General features: G+C 42.0%; 2 protein-coding genes across 7 annotated transcripts in view; one reads left to right on the top strand and one right to left on the bottom strand.

Annotated features, from left to right (window-relative positions):
* TCP11L1 (t-complex 11 like 1) overlaps positions 1–18715 on the top strand; it is a 34604-nt gene extending 15889 nt beyond the window's left edge. For all 6 annotated transcript variants that reach the window (XM_020795630.3, XM_078384014.1, XM_078384015.1 and 3 more), the window contains 3 exons: positions 12558–12739; positions 15462–15634; positions 16255–18715. In XM_020795630.3, coding sequence (XP_020651289.3) covers positions 12558–12739; positions 15462–15634; positions 16255–16472 — 573 coding nt within the window. In that variant the 3' untranslated portion in view covers positions 16473–18715. The remainder of the gene's footprint in view (positions 1–12557; positions 12740–15461; positions 15635–16254) is intronic.
* A 1095-nt stretch (positions 18716–19810) lies between these two features.
* Positions 19811–22337, bottom strand: part of CSTF3 (cleavage stimulation factor subunit 3) — an 89595-nt gene continuing 87068 nt past the window's right edge. The window contains exons 20-21 of the mRNA XM_072985816.2: positions 22181–22241; positions 19811–20541 (exon numbers count right to left, since the gene is read on the bottom strand). Of these exons, the coding sequence (XP_072841917.1) occupies positions 20339–20541; positions 22181–22241 (264 nt within the window). The 3' untranslated portion in view covers positions 19811–20338. The remainder of the gene's footprint in view (positions 20542–22180; positions 22242–22337) is intronic.

Below are 22337 nucleotides of genomic sequence, written 5' to 3'. Positions count from 1 at the left end.
ACTGTCGCGACTGCCACCTCCTCCTACGTCACCACAAGAGATGACAGGCCACGATCCTTCACACACACACAGTACTTCGCTGCCACCAACCACACATAAATCTGACACTTCAGACTATGAATGGATTTTAAAATAAAAATGATAATTTATTGTATACAGAAATAAAATGGTAATCACTCAGTAAAAGAATCACTTGCACTATTATATTTATCAGACCTTCACCCTGCACAGTTCTTTGTTACTTAACACACAGTTTCTTAATCACCTAACCTATATCTAACCCTCTCACTCTCTAATTCCCCAACAACCAACCCTCAACAACCCCTCTCCTTGTACACCCCCCTTATATACACAAGCTCCACCCCTATAAGACCCACCTCCTGCCTTGCCATAGGCCAGGAAACTCCAGCCTTAGCCAAGACAGGCAGGTGACGTCATGGCACACGTCACATACCTTCCCCCTTTAATAAGTTGTTTTGTGGGGGAAAGCTAAGGTGCTTTTTCCCCAAAACAACTGCAACAAACACAAAGCATTACATTTATTACACAATTTAACGCAACTGCAAATATACTTACACTTCCTCTATACAGGTAAATAAAAACATGCAATGTAAACATTTATCATAATACAATACATAACTTTCAAAACACTTTACATTGCCATATACTATACACAGAGTCCATAAGTCCTTTAGGTGTCGTCTTCTGGTCTTCTGGATAAGGCGTCAGCCACACAGTTTATAGTCCCTCTGACCACCTTAACCTCGAAATCATAGTCCTGCAAAAGAAGCGCCCACCTCATCAGTTTACTGTTCTGTGATTTCATAGTCCTCAACCACGATAGAGGTGAGTGATCAGTGCACAAGGTAAAATGTCGACCCCAGATGTAAGCCTTCAGCTTCCGGATCGCAAAGATGATCGCCAAACACTCTTTCTCGATGGTAGAAAGATTCTTCTCCCTGGGAAGCAACTTCTTGCTCAGGTACGCCACTGGATGTTGGTCTCCGCTGTCATCCTGTTGGCACAGTACCGCTCCCACACCGGCATTAGACGCATCTGTGTAGATGATGAACTCTCTGTTGAAGTCAGGAGCATGCAGCACTGGATGGTTGGTTAGAGCATCTTTCAGCCGTCCAAACGCTATCTCGCACTCTTCCGACCAGGAAACGCTGTTGCTGCTCTGCTTCTTTGTCAGGTCTGATAGAGGCGCAGCAATCTCACTGAAACCGGGTATAAACCTTCTGTAATACCCTGCCAGACCTAGAAAGGACCTCACTTTCTTTTTAGTGGTAGGTCTGGGCCAATTCAGGATTGCTTCTACCTTGGCCTCTAAAGGTTTGATTAGGCCTCCTCCCACTATGTGACCTAGGTACTTCATCTCTGAGTTACCTAGCTGACACTTACTAGCTTTAACAGTTAAGCCAGCATCTTTCAACCTTTGTAGCACTAATTCTAGATGATGTAGGTGATCTTGCCAGGTGTTGCTAAAGACCCCTATGTCATCGATATAAGCTACTGTGAAGTCACTAAGCCCTTTCAGAGTATGGTCCATGAGCCTTTGAAACGTTGCTGGTGAGTTTCTCAGGCCAAAACTGAGGACTCGCAATTCAAACAGGCCAAATGGACTACCAAATGCGCTTTTCTCTTGGGCCTTAGGTTCACTTCTTCCTTGCAAACACTCTTTGGTTAGATCTAAAGAGGATACGACTCTGCAACCTCCAATCATCTTACTTAGGTCATCAAGCCTAGGCCTAGGATAAGCATCAGGTTTGGTTACTGCATATAACTGGCTATAGTACACACTGAACCTGACACTGCCATCCGGCTTGACTACTAAAACTACAAGGGCTAACCAAGCGCTAGATGAGTGTACCATAATTTGATCGTTCAGCAGCATTTCGTCTAGCGTTCTGCGAATATTGTCAAAGTAATAACCTCTTACTCTATATGGTGTTACAGACTGAGAAGCATTCCCTGTGTCAGTCCTGGGTAGCATTCCCTTGTCAACACCAGGTTGGTTTGAGAACACTTCTTGAGGTTTCGTAATCAGCGCTCTACAACTATTCTGCTGTTCTCTGGATAGAGCAGGGCTGATCTGCACTTCTTGTGGATTGAACTTCTGTGGGCCCCTCCCTTCCCTGAAGGGCAACCCATGTTCCTCCTTATCAGCCTCTTTTATTGCCAACTGCACAAGGTTGGTCTCTCTGTAATAAGGCTTCAGGGCATTTATGTGAATGACCCCCCTGCCTAACCTTTTCATAAGTTTGAATATATGAGAGGTTCCTAAATCTGTGATTATCTCAGAAGGAAAACCCATCCTACTCATGTAATTCACTAAGGCTTCTGCCACAGTCTGGGTCTCTATAGTTAAAATAAATCTGTTCCCCCGCTTAGTGGCATTGGGCATTGGACCTATGATATCCACCCCTAGACGTGTAAAAGGAGTTGAAATCACTGGTAATGGGCATAGCTTTGCTCTGGTTTTATCACAATTAGAGCCCTGTCTCTGACAAATATGGCATCTTTGACAGAAACTCTTAATATGTTTACCCATATCAGGCCAGTAAAAGTTTTGGGCTATTCTTTGTTTGGTCTTGTTAATCCCCATATGAGCTGAGAAAATGTCTGCATGTCCCTTTTCCAGAATCATAGGGCGATATTTCTCAGGCACCACCAACTGTCTCTTAACTTCAGGCCCCCCTTTTGAAATATTGTTCAGTTTTTCCCTATACAGTAAACCACCCTTAATAATAAAACGTTCAGGGCACTCAGGTGATAAATCTTTAACAGTCACCTTTGCAAAACAATCTTTTAAGGTGGGATCTGCTGTTTGTTCCTTGACAAAGAGGCTTTTCTGAGGTATTTCAACTGAGAATGCCTCAGGTTGTGGTACAAATTTCTCTGGCTCTTGAGAGTCATTCCCACTACTGGCTTCACTTTGTACTGATTGTGCACGTGTTACCACCAGGGCACTCTTGACATGCTTTGTTAAGTCATTACCAATTAGAAAAGGGGTAGGGATCTCAGAAGACACCCCCACTCTCCACAATCCCTTCCACCCTTGATATTCAATTTTCAAGTCAGCTACAGGTAGTGAAACTAGCTCTGACCCAATCCCTTTCACAGATAGAGTCTGGTCAGCAATCATACAACTTTGTGGTACTATGTCTGAGTGGCATATGGAAATTTCAGAACAGGTGTCTCTCAAAGCTGAATAGTCATTTTCAAAAACTTTTATCCTGTCCCCAGCAGATTCCAGTAAAGCAGCATTGGTCTGTATGTAATAGCAATGGACAACTTCAGCGAGAGGTAGCTCCTTCAATGTATCCAATTCAGAGCTCCTAACTGCCTCTGCCTGGGTTTCCATGACAACAGAGCTTTCACTAGAAGAAGCTTGAGGTTTACTCTGAACACAAAATACAGCCTTTGCTTCTTTTACATTAACTTTCTGAGGTGGAATTTCTTTATTTTGCCTTGTATTAAAACATTGTGAAGCAATGTGGCCCTTCTTTTTGCAAATGAAGCAGATTCTCTCCCCCCATGAGCTTTTCCCATCAAATCTCTCAAGTTTCTCTTTTCCCTCCAAAACTTGTTTACTGTGCTGGCCCTGTTCTGAGGGCTTTTCACTAAAATGGCCGCCTACTTTAGTCTGTCTCTGTGCTTGTTCTTTAGAGAACTTTGGGTCCCATGTTTTCCTCACACTTCTCCCCTCATAACAACTAGGACCCCTTATTTGAGAAATAAAATCAGCTATTTGAGCAGCGTTTCTAACATCAGTTGGTTTTCGTTCTTGAACTAAAAATTTAAGTTCCCCATGGAGTAAGGAATAAAACTGCTCCAGGCCCACAACATTTTTCAATTCCTGAAAGGTTTTTACATTCTCCTGTTCAAGCCACCTATCTAAACACTTTTCTAAGTTAAAACCCAGTTGGGTATAAGATTCATCTGCTTTTTTAGAAAGTTTTCTGAACTTCATTCTAAGATGTTCTGAATTAATGCCAAACCGATTATAAACCATCTTTTTGAACTCTGAATAATCTTTACTGAGCTCAACTGGCATATCAGCATACACATCAGCCATTTTTCCACTCAGGAGAGACCTCAAAATTATCATTTTCTCTGTTTCCCTCACAGAAAAATCAGCACAACTACGTTCAAAGATTTTAAGGAAGTTTTCTGGACAATCCCCCTGTTTATATGTAGGAAATTTCTTCAAATCTGCTTTTGATAATTGGCTCCCCTCATTTTCCCTATTATTATTATTGTTCTGATTCATCATTTCCAATTTTCTTAATTCAAACGCCATACGCTCCCTCTCTAATTCCATTTTCTCTTTCTCTAGGGCAATTCTTTCCCTTTCTATTCTTTCCTCCTTTTCTATTTGTCTCATTTGAAATTCATGTGCCTGGGCTAATTGAATTTTCTTAATTTCTGATAACTGTTCACCAATAGCTCCTTCCTGCACTGAGGCGACTCTTCCCTCACCATTTGACTCATCCCCAGACCAGTCTGACATTGCTTGGTCTCTTTGTTCACTCACTTCTGCCATTTGACTGCGCGTGAGAGGCATTTTAATCACACAGAAGGCTCTTTTCTATTTTCAAGCCTCTGTTTAAAACGTCACTTTTTTTTTTTTTTCCTGTGCTAAGGTCTGACACTCTTCAACAGGATATACCAACAGATATGGCTAGGCTTGTTACTGTAGTCTCTAATGGCTTCTGCCCCTTCACTGGGCCTCTTGCCAGATTTAGAGCTACTTTAATTTTCTGCCCTTGGCTCTACTTCAAAATCCACCACAGCTTCACCCTCTCTCAGGTTCTGTAGTTCACCAGAGAGATCCCAAATTTTTGCTGCCCTTGGTCTGTCTGTCCCTTCAGAGTTCTCCCCACTCTGGACTCTCAGACCAAGTCACAACAGCCTTCTATTTTGGCTCAATCTCCCTCACAAAATGGACCTTCTAGAGCTCATAAGTCAGTTCCCTCACTCTGAAGTTTTGGTGCCTCTCTACTAGATCTGCTCCCCCCTGGAGACAAATCCTAGAGAGTTACCCACACCCCACTTCAGGTGCTCCTAACTGAAATCCTTTTGCTCTGGTCACACTAGCCAAGGCTTTTCTGGGCAACTGGGCAACTGGACAACTCGTATCCCACACGCTGGCACCAGTTTTGTCGCGACTGCCACCTCCTCCTACGTCACCACAAGAGATGACAGGCCACGATCCTTCACACACACACAGTACTTCGCTGCCACCAACCACACATAAATCTGACACTTCAGACTATGAATGGATTTTAAAATAAAAATGATAATTTATTGTATACAGAAATAAAATGGTAATCACTCAGTAAAAGAATCACTTGCACTATTATATTTATCAGACCTTCACCCTGCACAGTTCTTTGTTACTTAACACACAGTTTCTTAATCACCTAACCTATATCTAACCCTCTCACTCTCTAATTCCCCAACAACCAACCCTCAACAACCCCTCTCCTTGTACACCCCCCTTATATACACAAGCTCCACCCCTATAAGACCCACCTCCTGCCTTGCCATAGGCCAGGAAACTCCAGCCTTAGCCAAGACAGGCAGGTGACGTCATGGCACACGTCACAAGGACCTATCCCTAATTGTAGGGATAAAGCTGGATGAGAAATGTCATGTATGACTCTGTGGAAGACTTATTAATATCCTACTTGATTTGTGAGACAAGGAAAGGTCCTGCATTTTTGAATCAGTCTTTAGCCTTGATGAAATGAGCCTTGAGGTCTTATTTTATTATATTTTATTTTATTTATATGCCACCTTTCTCACTGTAGGGGACCCAAGAGAGCTCATGACAAACAAAAACTATACAATGATCACAGTTTTAAAAATGCCAGTAAAAACAATCAAGCATTTGAAGCAGCTTAAACACATTTAAGAATCTCTATATTTAATAAACAGCATTCCTGACAATCCAACTTACTGCCTAAAAAGCCTGCGAGAAAAGAAAGGTCTTTTTCCTGGTGATGGAAGGACAAGAGAGAGAGAACCAACCTGGCTACTCAGCGCAGGGCATTCCAGAGCCTTGGAGTGACCACCGAGCAGACTGTTCCTCATGTTCTCATCAGAGAAGGGAGTGGGAAGGGAGTGGAACCGAAAGAAGGGCCTCCCCAGAAAAACTTAAAAACCAAGAAGGCTCATATGAAGTAATATGACCCTTCAGATAGCCTAGACCCAAGCCATATAGGGCTTTATAGGTGGTAGTCAGAACTTTGAATTGGGCCCAGAAACAGTCTGCTGTTGCAGTGAGGGAGGTATATGCTTCCTGTAACTACAGTGGTGCCCTGCTAGACGATGAACCCGCATGACGAGGTTTTGCGATCGCTATAGCGATTCGCAAAACAATGTTTCCAATGGGCGATTTTTGCTGGGCTATGTTTGGGTCCATGCCTCGCAAACCGTTTCTGGCAAGACGACGATTTTGGCACTGATCGACGCTTCTCAAAATGGCTTCCGTATGGGCGATTTTCACAAAACGACGACTGTTTTCCCCATTGGAACACATTAAACAGGTTTCAGTGCATTCCACAGTTTTCGCAAGATGATGTTTTCACAAGACAGTGATTTCTGTGGAACGGATTATCATCGTCATGTGGGGCACCACTGTAGTGCTAATCAGCAGACTGGCTGCAGCATTTTGAACCAGCTGAAGTTTCTGAATACTCTCCAAAGGAAGCCCCACATAGAGCTTATTGCAGTAATCCAGATGAGATGTGTCACCATGGCCAGATAAGACATCTCAAGGAATGGGCACAGCTGGCACACTGTTTTTAACTGTGAAAAGGCATTCCTGTCCTTAGTTCATGAACACTGAATACCCTCTGTGCATCCTAGAGCACCATGATTATGTGGAGCATGTCTGAACTGGCATCTAGCAGATTGTCATAGTTCTGGCATCTAGCAGATTGTCATGTCTGAACTGGCATCTAGCAGATTGTCATAGGTGGAGCATATCTGAATTTTCCATCCCAGATGGTTTCCATCCCAGATGGATAGCTTTCTGTGCAGTCATTTCAATAGAGTGTCTGTAATTCTCTCACTGTCAGTATCCATTCCCTAACTTGTCATGTCCTTCATTCTCTTCTCTCAGAGCTCTTTTATATCTTGAATAAGAACTATAAAAACGGTGTTTACCAGTGATGAGGAAAAGCACAAAAGCTAGACGATGACAATCTGTTTCACTGAAGTCGCTGTTTAGCGAAATCATTGTCTAGTGAAAAGCATTTCCCCATTGGAATGCATTGAAACCTGTTTAATGCGTTCCAATGGGGAAGAATCGTCGTTGTCTAGTGAAAATTGGCCATAGGAAAGCCGCTTTGCGAACCGCCAATCAGCTGTTTAAACCGCTGCCTTGCAAAGCTTAGGTCCCAAAAACACCTGTTTTGCGAGTGCGGAGGAAGCTGTCGAAATCGTTGTCTAGCGAAAATCGGTTTGCGAAGCAGGGACCAAACATTGTCCAGCGAAATTTCCCCATAGGAATCACTGTTTTGCAAATCGCTACAGCGATCGCAAAAAGTCAATGTCTAGCGAAAAAACTGTTATGCGGGGGTAACTGTCTAACGAGGCACCACTGTATATGAGCATGTAGGTGGATTTCACTAGATGGGATTCTGGCAAGGAAGTGGGCATTAGATCCCTGGTTGCCATTTCTAGTAACAGCTGCATGCAATCCAACATCAAGTTCCACTTTCTAGATAACACCTTCTTTGGATTCTGGTGACTTCCGTACATCTTCAAAGAATTATACTAAAGGCTGAAGAAACTTCATCTCACATATTTTTTAGAAAGGTCAAGGGCAGAGCTTTGGAAGTTATGCATTAAAAGGAAGAAATTACCTGTAAAACATACTGCAGTAACTGGTCGTGTCATTTCTTCAGTGTAATGAGAATCATTTATTCATGATTTCTGAAACAGTATTCTTTGAAGAGAAAATTTGGCTATTGTACTATTTTTCAGTTTTTTAAAAAATATGAATAATAATATGAAAATTCAACTAAAAACAATATGTTCGAAATAGAGAGTAGCAGTTAACACATCACAATGACAAAAAAAGCAACCAAACATAAAGGTAGTGAGTTTTCCTAGGGGAAAAAATATTCCAGATTCTGTGTCAAGGAGATTATGGGTCTGAAGTTTTCACTTCTATCTTTCTAGACCAATAAATCTGTAAACAGGGAAAGAAAGGTACTTCTGTCCGTGAATACAGTACTTCTCATAGTTCTGTAGAGCAACATAAACCGAACTGCATGACCTGATATAGTCATGAAGGCCGAAACTTTGGTTTTGTTGTTGTGTAGTCACACTTGCTGGAATTTAAGCCATCCTGATATGGCAACTTCATGATGTTTCATCCCAAAACAAGCCTTGTAATTTAGTGCATCTTTCCCACCCACTTCTAGCATAGGAGATTTATATTTTGCACTGTGAAAGGAATGGCCTTTCATTGTCTGAAGGTATGACATGTGTAGTAGAGTCTCCAGTTTATTATGGGTACAGAGGCTTGTTTCTTAAAAATATTTTTTTAAATCATTTGTGGCTAAAATGTATGTACAAATAACATCTATACAGAAGTCATATTCAGGCCGTATAGCTTGAAGGCAGGGACGGTCATCACCATAGTGAGGATGAACCCTTGCCAGTCAGGCCATCATCGTTTGCACACAGAGATGTGAAGGGCATACTGTAAATGGCCCCATCTGAACGGGCGTACCAGCTGGTTTTTAGGACTTTGTGGTAAACATGTGAAAGTCTGATTTGGGGAAAACGTTGGGGTTGCGCTTATGTCTGCTTTCCTATCCATGTTTACAGTTTACAGCCCTCACAGCTTTCAGGCTAGAATGCCTGAATAGCCCTAGAATGTATTTGTTTCAGCAAAATTATTTGTGAATTGTGTATGAATGTATTTATAGAACTCATTGCAGGTGTCATATTTTATAACGATGGCCTGTCAAATGGATGTAGAAAGAAGAACAAGAGAAAATTCAAAGCTGTAGACATCTGTAAGCATGCAAATTTGACATGCTGCTCCGTAACACATACAGGATAATTACGTTCTTGGTTAAAGGCAGTATTGAATACTAAGGGTTTCAGTGCTCACCAAGATGCCTAAGCAGATGGGCAGAAGGACACATCAGTGAGATGGGACCCCCATAGCATCAGGGCCAATAAGCAGGCCCTGGGTCTTATTCACATCTCCCTAACCAAGTCTTGAGAAGGACCTCTGAAGCAGATTTTAGTGCAGAGCAGTCCTTCGGATAACCTGCTTTCAAGCCATTTATGGGTTTGAAATGTACAACTAGCATTTATACGAGTTGCATCCACCCCTGGAATTCCTGCAGATTAATTATGTTTGGGTGGTTCACCGGTTGTTTGGATTGCTAGAATATCTTGGCACATGAGAAACGTTGTGATTTATGAATAGGGAATTGCAACCCGTATCAATGTCCTTCAGATATATAAAAGTAAAAACAAATAGCTGGTTAAAACCTGGAACATCTGGTTCACTCAGTGATCTGATTTCAGTGTAGATTTACAACCTTTACCTTGGTGCTGGAATGAAACTGGATCAATGTTCTTTTATAATCTTGCGAATATAATCCTCTTTTATAATCCTGCCCAAGTGTGATTTGCATGAAGAATAGCTGCTCTGGAAGATTTTTGTATTTGTTTCCCTGCTATTGATGCAGAATTTACCTTATTTTACCTTGTATATGGCTCCCCCAATGTATAAAATGACCCCCTAATTTGGACCCTTGATGGAAGCAGAGGAGCAGTTAATGGGCAACTGTTCCTCCACCTTTGTCTCCTGCTGCTGCTCCCCCCATTACCTCCTCCAGTGCGAGTGCCGGCTGCCTCCAGCTCACGTCGCGGCCTTGTCCCCTGCCCTAAGGAGGTCGTGGGAGGAGGTGATCCACTGGCGGCAGCAGGAAGAGGCGCCTGAGCGCACGCGAATGCTTGTTTGCCTCTGCCTCCTCCTGCCTCCACCACCGGAGGGGACAAGGCGGTAACATGAGCTGAGCCCGTCAGTCCCACTGGAGGTGGTGATCGGGCAGGCAGGGAAGGCAGCAGCAAGAGGCGCCCGAGCGCGTGTGGCTGCTCCTCCGCCTCCGCCTCCTGCTGCCGGGGGGCCACCAGAGGGGACAAGCCGTGAGCTCTGGAAGAGGCAATTGGGCAGCAACGGTGGCAGGAAGAGGCGCCCAAGCGCGCGCACGGGGGACTGCTTCCTTCCGTGTATAAACGACACTCAATTTTTCCTCTTAATTACCATATTTTTTGCACCATAAGACACACTTTTCCCCCACAAAACAGGGTGGTGGTGGAAAGTCTGTGCGTCTTATGGAGCGAAGAAAACAGATTATATTTTCCTGTTTTCTTCTCTTAAAAAATTGATGCGTCTTATGGAAAGGTGCGTCTTATGGTGCGAAAAATACGGTATTTTAGGAAAAAGTGTCATTTTATACACGGAAAATTTTGGTATGTCCGTATGTTCAGTTTATGTTTATCTCACTCCTCTTTATCCTGGAAGGGAATTCACACCTGCTAGAGGCTATTAAATTGCATCCAGTTATGAAGCAAATGGCACTGGCTCAGTGACAGTGTTGTAAAAAAAACAGGTTTCTTATTGGATTCCGCAAGAGAGGGACATCTTGAAACACTTTGTCCATCTTCACATATTAATACTTTACCAGACTTGATTACTTTGTTGTCCCTAAAGATTTAGATTTTCAGAGAAAAAATAATTGTGGTTGTTGTAGAAGAGCCATGTTAGTTTGTGCAAGCATTATGGGCAAAAACAAAATTAAAGAATTTAAATAAAAGAACATTATTTAATTTAAAAAAAATTATTACCTATAATAATTGTGGTGAGTTTATTAAAATCTGCTTGAGAGAAATTCAGGTCGTTTTTCAGGCATTAAAATGCAACCATACAGATGTGGATTGGAATAGACTGCTCACTAGGATGCTTCATGTTGCAAGCTGACTTGTGAACTGTTTCAGAAATATCTGTGGCCAAAATCCCATTAGTTACATCCAGTGATGCATTGCATTGCATTTCAAGTGTCATTAATTTCAGTAGCAAATTGCCACAAATTAAAAGGTTACTTTTAAGGGACGTGGTGGCGCTGTGGGCTAAATCGCAGAAGCCTGTGCTGCAGAGTCAGAAGACCAGTAGTCGTAAGATCGAATCCACGCGACGGAGTGAGCTCCCGTCGCTTGTCCCAGCTCCCGCCAACCTAGTGGTTCGAAAGCATGCAAATGCAAGTAGATCAATAGGGACCACCTGGGTGGGAAGGTAACAGCGTTCCGTGTCTAAGTCACACTGGCCATGTGACCACGGAAGATTGTCTTCGGACAAAACGCTAGCTCTATGGCTTGGAAACGGGGATGAGCACCGCCCCCTAGAGTCGAACACGACTGGACAAAAATTGTCAAGGGGAACCTTTACCTTTGCCTAAAAGGTTACTAGAGGTACAGTGGTGCCTCGCTTAACAACGATAATCTGTTCCAGGAAAATCGCCGTTAAGCGAAAACATCGTAAAGCGAAAATAAAAACCCCATTGAAATGCATTGAAACCCATTCAATGTGTTCCAATGGGGTAAAAACTCACCATCCAGCAAAGATCCTCCATACGGCGGCCATTTTCACTGCCTGTATAGCGAGGAATCCGTCCCTAAACACAGTGGGGTGCCATTTTAATCACGCAGTGGCCATTTTGAAACCGCCGATCAGCTGTTCAAAAACCGTCGTTTTGCGAAGAATCGGTTCCCAAAGCATGGAACCGATCATTGCAAAGTGAAATTCCCCCATTCAGACCATCGTTTTGCGATCGCAAAAAGATCATTGTTAAGCAGATTCATCGTAATGTGGGGCAATCGTAAAGCGAGGCACCACTGTATTTGCTGTTCTCCACAAATCATAAAAATGTGGTGTGCAACAGCTAGCCTCTCACCTTGTAGCAACTTGCTTGATGCTAGTGAAAAAAATGTAGTAAGATTTTGGCTCACACAGTTGTTTATTGCGAGATATAAGAAGTGGACACAGCAGATGCTCTGACAGCATTAATTTTTGCTCCATCTTGAATATATTAAAGATTCTTGACCAGCCAAGCTGAAAATAGTAGTCCAATCTATTAACGTGTGCGCTGATGTATATTTTCCCTTCATTACAACAGTGCTGTGGAACAAAGCTTTGCAATGGCACAGATAAAAGAGCTTGAGTCCCACAAAGAGCTTTTCTATAGGAACAATTGTTGGCAGCAATTTTAAGCATCCATGTTGTGATTTTTGTATGTGCATATTTGTCTTTTGTTAAGAATCTGTTTTGGGTTGTTTCCAGAAGAGTGTATAAAATACATTAAAAATAGCTTGCAATGATCATATGGTTTTGAAATCACCGCAGTACGGAATACGTCTTTTTGCATGGCACTGAGTGCTGCTACTCTTTAATTCTAATTCTTGCTGTTCATTCTGTGTTCTGAGTTAACACACACACACACCCTTTATTTCTGCAGACTGTACTAATGGACCAAAGCCGCTTCCAGGAAATGCAATTGGAACTGGACCAACTTATTTTAACCGGCGCTGTTCTTCTGGTAACGTTCAATGCTGCAGGCACAGCTCTTTCAGGTTTGCCAGGCTTTCCCGACAAGCTCAAAATGGTTATCCGGGTACTGTTAACTGGGCTACACCTTCCGTGAGTAGCACACGGCTTTTGGCTCCTTTATGGTATGATGCAGAAGGTTATGGATGTGAGTGCTGCTCATTGTTCAGAGCTGTTTTGAGAGGACCACTGTGTTCCTTGCCTGCTCTAGTTGAAAAGGGCTCTAAAAAGCTATGGGCAACACTGTTCTCCATTAAGAGCCTGTTAGCCACCTGTAATCTGGAGGCAATCGACACATTCAGAATAAACAGTTGGCACAATCCTCTTTGGACTGTTGCATTTCAGAATAACAGGGACAAGGGGAATCTGTGGATATGACAGGGATCAGTGCTCACTAGGAATGCAAAGAATATTTGCTAAATTCTCCATTCTTTTCAGTTAGTCTGTCTTGACTGATGTCAATGAGGAATGTTCAAGCACTACAAGATGCTTCACCTCCAGTTGGCACCAAGATGAGGAATACTATTTTCTCTTGTCCAGAGCCTTTTCCAGGTGTTACTAAATAGGGTGCATTTACCAAAGGTAGAAGGAAACAGTCTTGCCCCAGTCTTTTGTTTCTGGTCTTTCCTCTTCACTACATATGGAAAATAACATATGTGGAGAGTGTAGCCTCTGCTATCTTTGAGGCCTTTCCATGTGCAGTTGGAACCCAGGAAGATCAGCATCCTGCCTCCCATTGAGAGTCCACATTGTTAGTGGAGTCTCTTTTCTTCAGACTCTTTGATCTCCATGTATAGGAGAGTTACAAAATTGGGAATGGGTGTGGCCAGGCCTAGAGGGCTCCCCTCTACCAGTAGTATATATATTAGACATGGGACTTTCATCTTTGTCTCCCAGTTGAGACAAATACAAAGCTCCCTGGCATAGGTGACCAGCCTGATTGGACCCTCCCCTACCTGTACTGGGCATCCACTTCCCATGTGAAGTCAGAGTCATCAAAAGCACGCCAGTGATGGCAATAGCCTGACTGGCACTGTCCTGTCTCCCTGCTTGCGTTGCCACTCAGCAGCTGAGTGAGGAGGCTTGTCATCCTGCTTCTTCGCCAGAATGGCCAGCCAAGCAGGGAGGCAGGGCAATGCCAGCTGGGCTACTGACACAATTGGTGTGCTTTCAATGATGTTGGCTGTGTGCATCTCACGGCAAGTAGTAAATGGATGCCTGGTTCCCAGGAGTAGGGTGTCCAATTGGGCTGGCCACCTGTGCAGCAAGCTTCATAGTCGTTTCCTGAAGGAGACAAATACGAAGCTCCCATCTCTAATAAATATATTTGATTCAATGATGACTGAATAAGGTTATGCTTGTACATACATTGTGCTAGACTGGTATCCTTCCCCTTTGAGAAGTAAAGCACACACACACAGCAAGGACAGACTGCCTGAAATCCTGTTGCTCAGCACAGCAAGTCACAACTGGAATAGCCCCGTGAAATCAATGGAACTTGCAGAGTTGACTCACCAAATTCCCACTGATTACTGGGGTCTGCTCTAGTTGCAAGTTACTGTGCTAAGCAACAGGATTTTAGCCAATGACCAATAATTTAAAAAGGTGCAAGCAAGTTATTTTGTTAGGTAAGTTATCTTTGTGCTCTTGCTATGTTTTCTTTCTCTGGTCTAGAGTGCTGCAAAATACCTTGCCTCTTGCAGGCAAAGAAAAATGATTTTGTAGTTCCTTGTCCTTGATTTCTGAGGGGATGAAATAAGCAAACGTTTGCATCCCTAGTTCTCTTGTCCTTCAAATTGTGACAGTAGCACAGGAGTCATTTTTGAATCTAGGTTAGCTCCCAGTTGCGTCTAGGAAATGGCTTTTCTCCCCCTCATTTCATAGTGAGCACACATTTCACACAGCTTTTGTTTTGGTTTTAGTGAGGACTCTTGTTGTCATTCACTCTGCAAAGTTTCTGATGCACATGTGTCTCATAAGTTTGTTTGACCGGCAAACCATGTGCTAATTACAGTGGCGCCTTGATTTATGACCTTAATCCATTCTGGATTATGGATGACTCAAAATAGTCATAAGTCGAAACACCATTTCCAATGGGAATGCATTAGAATGCAATTAATCCATTCTGGCTGGGGGAAAAAATTACAAAAAAACACTACAAGCCACATCGGAATGTGTTGGGGCCAAAAAAGAAAATCACCAAAACCCCCAAAACAATGCAAGCCCTATTGGAACGCTGGGGCCGAAAAACAAACACACCAAAAAGAAAAAGAGAAAAAAGAAAAAAAGCCCCATCCAAACGCACTGGGGCTGGAAAAAAAATCACAAACAACAACAACAATAACACAGCAAGCCCCATCGGAAGGGACTGGGGCAAAAAAAAAAAAAAAACACCAAACACACCAAAAAATATCACAGCACATAAACATAACCCCCTTAGCCCAAACCCACCCTGCAAAACCCTATAAATGTACTTACTCAGAAACAGAAAGCAGCAACAGGCAGTCCCAAGCTGCCTCCGATGCACACACTTTAACCGTTGGGGCAAAAGAGCTACAAAGCAACAGCCTTTTCGCCACCAACAGTTAGCAGTTTGAATTCCGCACCTTTTTTCCAACTAGAAGCTCCGGATGCAAGTCGAAGCAAAATTTTGCGGCCGGAGCTGGTTGTAACTCGACATGGTTATAAGTCAGGACATTCGTAAGTCGAGGCACCACTGTATATCTCAAGTCAATCCCAGATTGTTTTGCAGCTACTAGATTGTATGGAAATGCTTACCATCCCTAAGGAACTGTTTTTTTCTTTCTTTCTCCAGTTCCTTCAACCTGAGTGAAGCTTTGGCTGTCATAAGTGAAAAGGTTTCTGCTGAAGTTAATACATGCCTTTCCCAACATGGATTCACACCTTTCACACCTGAGAAGGAGGCTGCATTTAAAGGACAGATCCAGGCCCTGGGCAATCCTGATAACACAGTGTGCAGACTGATAGGTAAGCTTATTTGGGGGAAATGTTTAAGGGGATAGACAGGAAGCTGTTCTTTCCCTACTTATTGTGTGAAAGCTGAAGGTCAAACATACATTTGAGAACACAGTGTTAATTACGGTTGTAAAATGGGAGAATAGAAAAGCTTCAAACTAGTGTATAGTCCTTTTGAGAGGATTATGGTTTATGATTTTGTAAAAATATATTACTACTACTACCACCACCACCATCTTTATCTCTAATCTGTTACCTGACTTGTACAGAAACTCACCCAGTCGTATGTACACTTTGTTCCTTTCTCCTTGGGCTGGGGGAAGATAAACCAATGATTAACTTCTGTGGAGGCCATTTTTTTGCTCCCATTCCCAGTGGCCAAAATATTCTTGCCTACCATTCATCTAGCACTTGAACTCAGCCCACTTGTTCCTTCATGGGAATAGCCAACTTACTGATACACATGGCACCTATAAAGAGGTGGGGAAGATTTGGAGTGAAGAGTAAAGAAACTGAGTTGTTTGCATATGGTCAAGATATTACTGTTGAATTTAATGTACAAGTGTTTTCTCTTAAGAGGATGTGAGGATCTTTTAATAAGTCTTACTGAGTTATTTACTTCTCTTCTCAAGATTCACGAATCCAGTCATTTTTGGAAAGTTACCTTGCTTCCGGTCATCAGAAATCCCTTCCGGGTATTCCTGGAGGATTAGGCCCTATTCAAAAAGAACTGGAGGAAATTGCTGTCAAGTACGTACGACTTGTTGACTACAACAAGATGGTCTTCAGTCCTTACTATGATGCAGTTCTGAGCAGAATACTGAATAAAGAAGAATCACCTCAGCTGTGAAGAAAGCTGGAAACACTGGACTCATTTGTACACTGTCCCAAAGCTGTAGAGCTTCAGTACAAAGTACAGTAGCAGCAGCTTGCATACCCACTATTACACTTGTGTTCCTCTCAGAATTATCAGGGTTGCAAGGCAGAAGCCTCCTTCAAACTCCTGTTATACTTTGAGGCCCCCACATTAAGACTTGTCATCCAGTGTTCCCTCCATATCCCTCTTTGGGCCAAAAAAAAAGCCACCACTCGCTGTAGGCCATCATTTTTCAGAAACATCTGAGTGAATTGTGATGCACTGTGTGTTAATTTAGACTGTGTGCAGGGAGAGGCTGAAGAGAACATGGAAAGAGTGGTGTTGAGATGCCCCTTTGCACCCTGAGCTTTTCAGTATACAGGGCTTATGTTTATTTATTTATTTATTTATTTATTTAGAAGCATCCGACAGTTTGCTGTTGGGAGGGTGCTGAGATTGTGCAGTCCATCTATCCTGTTTCTTTTGGACAGCTGCTTAGGGGGACAGAGGTGAATTATGGGAAGAGTTTTCTCCTTCTTTGTGCAGTAGTCTGTTTTATTCTGCCACCACAGATCCATCTGTGGAAGCCTGCTTCTGTGCATGGACCACTGTTGTTGAATCAAACTGGTTATAACTTCATTGTAGAAACCTTGTAATACATGTATTTGGAAAAAGCTTTCCTGCAGAAAACGTCACTAATTTGATAGCAGTGATTGAGTGCAGAGCAGATACATCAAGTGATGCTCAAGGTACATGAAAACACACCAGCTTAGTATTTAGTGGAAAGCAAAAGCTATTGGTGTATTGCTGTTAGAGTACAGCCGCTGATAAAACAGAAACGAGAGCTGTTGGAACCATTCTTTTAGCATGTACTTTGATGCAAAAGAAATTAGACAACTTCTCTTTCAATGCTACCTTATACAGTCCTTAAACCTTGCTACCCTAACAACGGTAACAATAATTTAAATTTCCATATACAGTATTTAAAATTTGGATACTGATAGTTGATGCACTTTATATGTAGTCTGCAAGCCAAGGCGGTTAGTCTTTCTGCCAGCCATGGTTTTTTCTATAGTCTGTTTCCCTACCTGCAGATATTCTACCAAAAATGTATATAACTATATTTTTGTAGAGTATTTTCCGGTTCTTCTCTACTTCCCATATTCATAAGGATATTCTGTAGACTTAAAATGGTGCCTCTCTCTTCCAAAGTGGGAGAACTAAAAGCCCTTTTGATAAAAGCTGTATTTAATTTTTTGTTGCTCATAGCATGCAATGAGTAATATAAACAAGTTAAAACTTTAATTCATTCAGCTGCTTCAGAGCCCCATACATTCCAATAGGAAAGCTGAACTTAAATCACTCCCATTGAAATCAGTCAGACTCCACATTGCTTAAATCTTTGGCCGAGTTATGCTTGTGGGTCTTGGATCATCAAACTAGGATTCCTGTTTCTAAGTCTTACTAGTCAAATGAATTGTGGGATTAGGCGTAAACTCCCATATTTCAACATAGAGGCTTACCCCAAATTAGGGTAGACCCATTCAGACTGTGGAATTTCCATAAATGTTGACTTACCTTTAGCAACTGATTCAGTGGTCTTATTTTAATTAGAACTCAAGGTGGTTCTTGAGAAGGCATTTGAAAGAATACTGGATTGTTTGTATCTCTTCCTCCGATGGCATAGAAGAGGGATCTGCCCTCTGGGGGATGGAAGCTCACATTTGTTGCTTGTGTGTCTTCATAGAGGCAGAACAAGAGGGCAAATTGTGGGTGTGTCGTGGCTACAGGTATGGTGAGTGGGTGGGGGAATGGGCATTTACGTCCTAAAGCTTGTATATGCTATTTCTACCCTACTGGTTATAGTGGAAAGGAAATTATTTTAAAATAAACATCCTGGGCCATGAGTTATTAACATGAGTTGTTGGTTTGTGCTTCTCCCTTCTAACTGCCCTGTGAGCCCAGCCAGTGCTACAGATGGCAGCTTTTAATTCAACCACCTTATGTTTACTAATAGGTGGGGGAAAAGGAATACATATTAAGTAGAAATTCAGTGTTCTCTCAACACTGTCTGAACTGTGTGTGTTGTCTTGAAACTATTAATAATGTGAACTTGTTGATGTTTTCAATTCAGTGTTTATTTTGCTTACTCTGTATATCTTCAGTGCACTATTAATATGAGATCGTAATTCATCTGTAATAACCTTTTTACCCTATATTACAGATCTAATCAGGTGGCAGTAGTGTGATCCTTTGGGAGGGCATTGTAATGGCCTCTGGAATAATTTATATTCCAGTTCCAGACAATCAGCAATTATATTAATCTTGTTTATACTTTGCATTTTTACAGCTCTTTTTGTTATTTTTGTTACAGGTCAGATTAGTACAGGATTTGAGGGCAATGAATGAAGTCACTAGAGACATTTTCATAATGCTTTCTGCAGGTGTAGGCCTTGCTTATTTATTTCCCTTCACTATATGTATATATGCATATACTTTAAGGTGGAGAATTAAAAAACAGTGTGAAGGTGCAAAAGTATACAACTATTCAAGAACTGCCATAGGGGTGTCTTCTAAAATAGGGTTGGCAGAATGTAGATGGTAACTATGGACAAGTTGCAGTAGATCAACACATATATATGACTCCCTTTTAGGATACTTTTTTATTATTAAAAGCAGCATTAACAGCAGCAGCAATAAAAATGACACACACACCCTTAAACACTGTGGGCAAAAATGCTTGAGGGCAGAGGGTACTGGAAGTAAATCTGTTTAAGGACTGAAGCTTTAATCCTATCATTTTTGGGTTCTCAATTCCTCAGTTTTTTCTAGCTGTATGAAATTGGTGGCTGTTGGGGGTTCTAGTAAAAACAAGTATTTATTTATTTATTATTTATTTATTTATTTGATTTGTATCCCGCTCATCTGGTAACTCGGTACCACTCTGAGCGGCTAGTAAATATTCAGTAAATATTCAGGCTGCTGGCTTAGGCAGAATATACTATGGCAATAAGTATTCTGACAGAAATGCTTTGGCTGATGGTAGAAGACTAAATGGGTTATTCTGGGATGCCACTCAATCTTTTGTAACCAAAGCCCCTTTCTTCCTCCATAGGCTCCCACACTTATCTCTTTAATGATATGAAAGGGAAAGTTGGGGAGGGGCAAAAGCATTTTTGTTTTGCCTGCTGTAAACCTGCAGAGCTCTGAATGTGGTTGTTCATCAATGGATACTCTCGCCTCCACTGCCAATACTTAGTACTTTATTAGTGGCATCTGGTTAAGAATAACTGAACTGCTGTTGTGATTAGTGAACAAGCATGAGGCATCTATATTATAGAGATCCTTTATTTGAAAGGAATGTTTTTTTTTTCATTTTAAGCTACAAAACAGTTTTCATTCATTCTGCCATAAATAAAAACAAAGATAAGGCAGGACAGACATCACATGAGCAAATTGAGAACAGCTGTTTTGTGTTCCAGCAGTGTGAATTTAAAATATTACACAATTATATTCCACCCAGTTTTTAAAATAAAACTGTCAGAACTCTCAAAAGATTTCAAGTGGCAGATGGGGATACATTTGAAGAGCAAACAAGTGCAATTCAGACATTTTGCATGGTTTGTATTCAAACATTCTTAATTTCTGCCAGAGCGGAATGTGCTCACTCTTGGAGTCATCTGCCGTTTTTCTTTTCTGATGATGAACCAGCTGGTAAAAAAGAGGCACCACAGTAATAAAATAACCCCCAGTTGCAAGATGTGTGTTAGAAACGCCTATCCCTTTTAAACATTTGATTTGTTGAATGAAAAAAAAGTTACAAATCCTTTGTTTTTTCACAGTTCCATATGCAGTCTGTCTCACCGGATTCGCTTTTGTTGTCGTGCTCTGTAAATGTCATGAATGGGAGGAACCACTGATCCTTTTTCTTCTTCTTCATCTGAATCTTCATTGGGTCTTTTGACAGATTTATTGAGTAGGGCATTGTTTTCTAAAGGTCCATTGCCTTCCATTGATAGGTCAGGCAAGCCTCCAGTGATGATTCTTACAGCTTCATCTACAGCTGTGGAATAGAGAGGAATATTGTTGGCTTTACAAATAGTATATCTGCTCAACAGTTATGGAAGAGGTCCATTATCAATATCAGAGAAGCCCAGTTTATTTCAGAAGTCCTAGGGAGAATACTACACATGGAACTTGGATTCTTGTCTGTAGTTTGAGAAAGCCACATGTACTAAAATTTCTATACCATCTTACACTTCAGTAATGGCTAGGACATTCATACACTTATGAAAAGGTGATTGTGTGAAAATATTTTTAAATTGTAACTCTGTAGCTGGTGTGTTTCCAGCACACCAGACCTCAGAAGAACGAGCCACTATGCCAGTAGCCCATATGCTGCAAGAACACCTCCCCATCAAGGGCAAAACTATATAATCATCCAGTAATCAAACTTTATGTCCCCTACCAAATCACTGAAATATGTGAGAAGGGAAGTTTCTCTAACAGGACCATTCAGACCTTTGTCCTTGATAAAGTGCTCTACTTCAGTGGCACCTAACCTTTTTTGGGGCTGCGGACTGGCTGGGGGGAATGAGCTCCATGCATGGGGGGGCGGGGGCACCCCTGTGCTTGTGCGCATGCCCCTGCCGGCATGTCACACCTCACCGCATGAGCGTGACATGCCCACTGCGAGTGCGATACGCCCACCACATGGGGTATGTGACACGCCCACCACCACACATACATGGGGGGGTGGGGATCCGTATCCGCTGCCTGTGTGGTTTGCACCCTCAAGCTTGAAGAAACGGATTTCTAAAGAGCTACACTTGCACTGAGAGGCTGTAGATTCAGCATGTCTGCTAAATACTTACAAAAGCCAACCTTTCCTTCAAACAATGTCCATCCCATGACAGGTATTAACCTTGCTAAAATGCATTTGCTTCTTGAAGTGTGAGATGGTCTTTATTGGCATTGAATTAAAAATAGCACAGTTAACAAACTAAAGCTTATTGAGCTTATTGTGTTCAGTGGTTTTCATTTCCCCGGTTCTCCTTATCCTTTTATATAATGATAGCAAAAAATTAAAATGTGAACTGTTTTTGCAGATTCATGATATGATATGTGGTTTTGCAATTTCTGAATCTGACTTTAGTTTACAGCTAGTTATGTTTCACCTTTCACTCTGAGGACTCTTAAATTTCAAGGCCAGTTTCCTATTAACAGAAGTTAAAGAAGCTGACTCATATTACATTATCTGTTTTGAAAATGAAATGACTGGTCAACTACACCCACATGTCAAGATTAGTGTTTTGCAGGTTTCTACCCAATCCCATTCAAGGAAAGGGGCAGTGGGGCTGATTCTCACACAATTTGTCTTTCCCCTGCAGATCCTATGGCTCCTGAAAAGCTGGCTTTGGAGGGCCGGGTGGGAGCTCTGGAGGAAAATGTAAGAGGCACTTCTGGGGGAATCTGCAAAGATCACTTTCTCACCACCTGGCAGTGGGACCTATCAAGACTAGAAACCCTTCTGGTTACAGAGTGGCTAATCTGGATTGAGTCCGTATATGACAGTGTTGTCAGCCCCTGAACTGGGTAGTTTATCAAATAACACTGCCATCCCCAAAAGTTTATACTGCTTTGTGATACAGTGCTACTCAGTGATCCCACCATATGTCTTTAGCAACACAGAAGCAACCTACTGTCTGGCAGTTTGCATCTCCTGACAATCTCCATGAGTTCATCCACTTGCACAAATGGGCCCTGCAAAAGGAAAAAATGAGGCCTCTTTAAACAGGAAATACTGGCATATACCCGTTATTAATTAAAAAGTATTAATGCACTAAAGCAAAGTGTTAC

This window comes from Pogona vitticeps, chromosome 1, assembly GCF_051106095.1.
Source record: "Pogona vitticeps strain Pit_001003342236 chromosome 1, PviZW2.1, whole genome shotgun sequence".
NCBI classification, from domain to species: Eukaryota; Metazoa; Chordata; class Lepidosauria; order Squamata; family Agamidae; genus Pogona; species Pogona vitticeps.
This window is presented reverse-complemented; position numbering and strand designations above follow the sequence as displayed.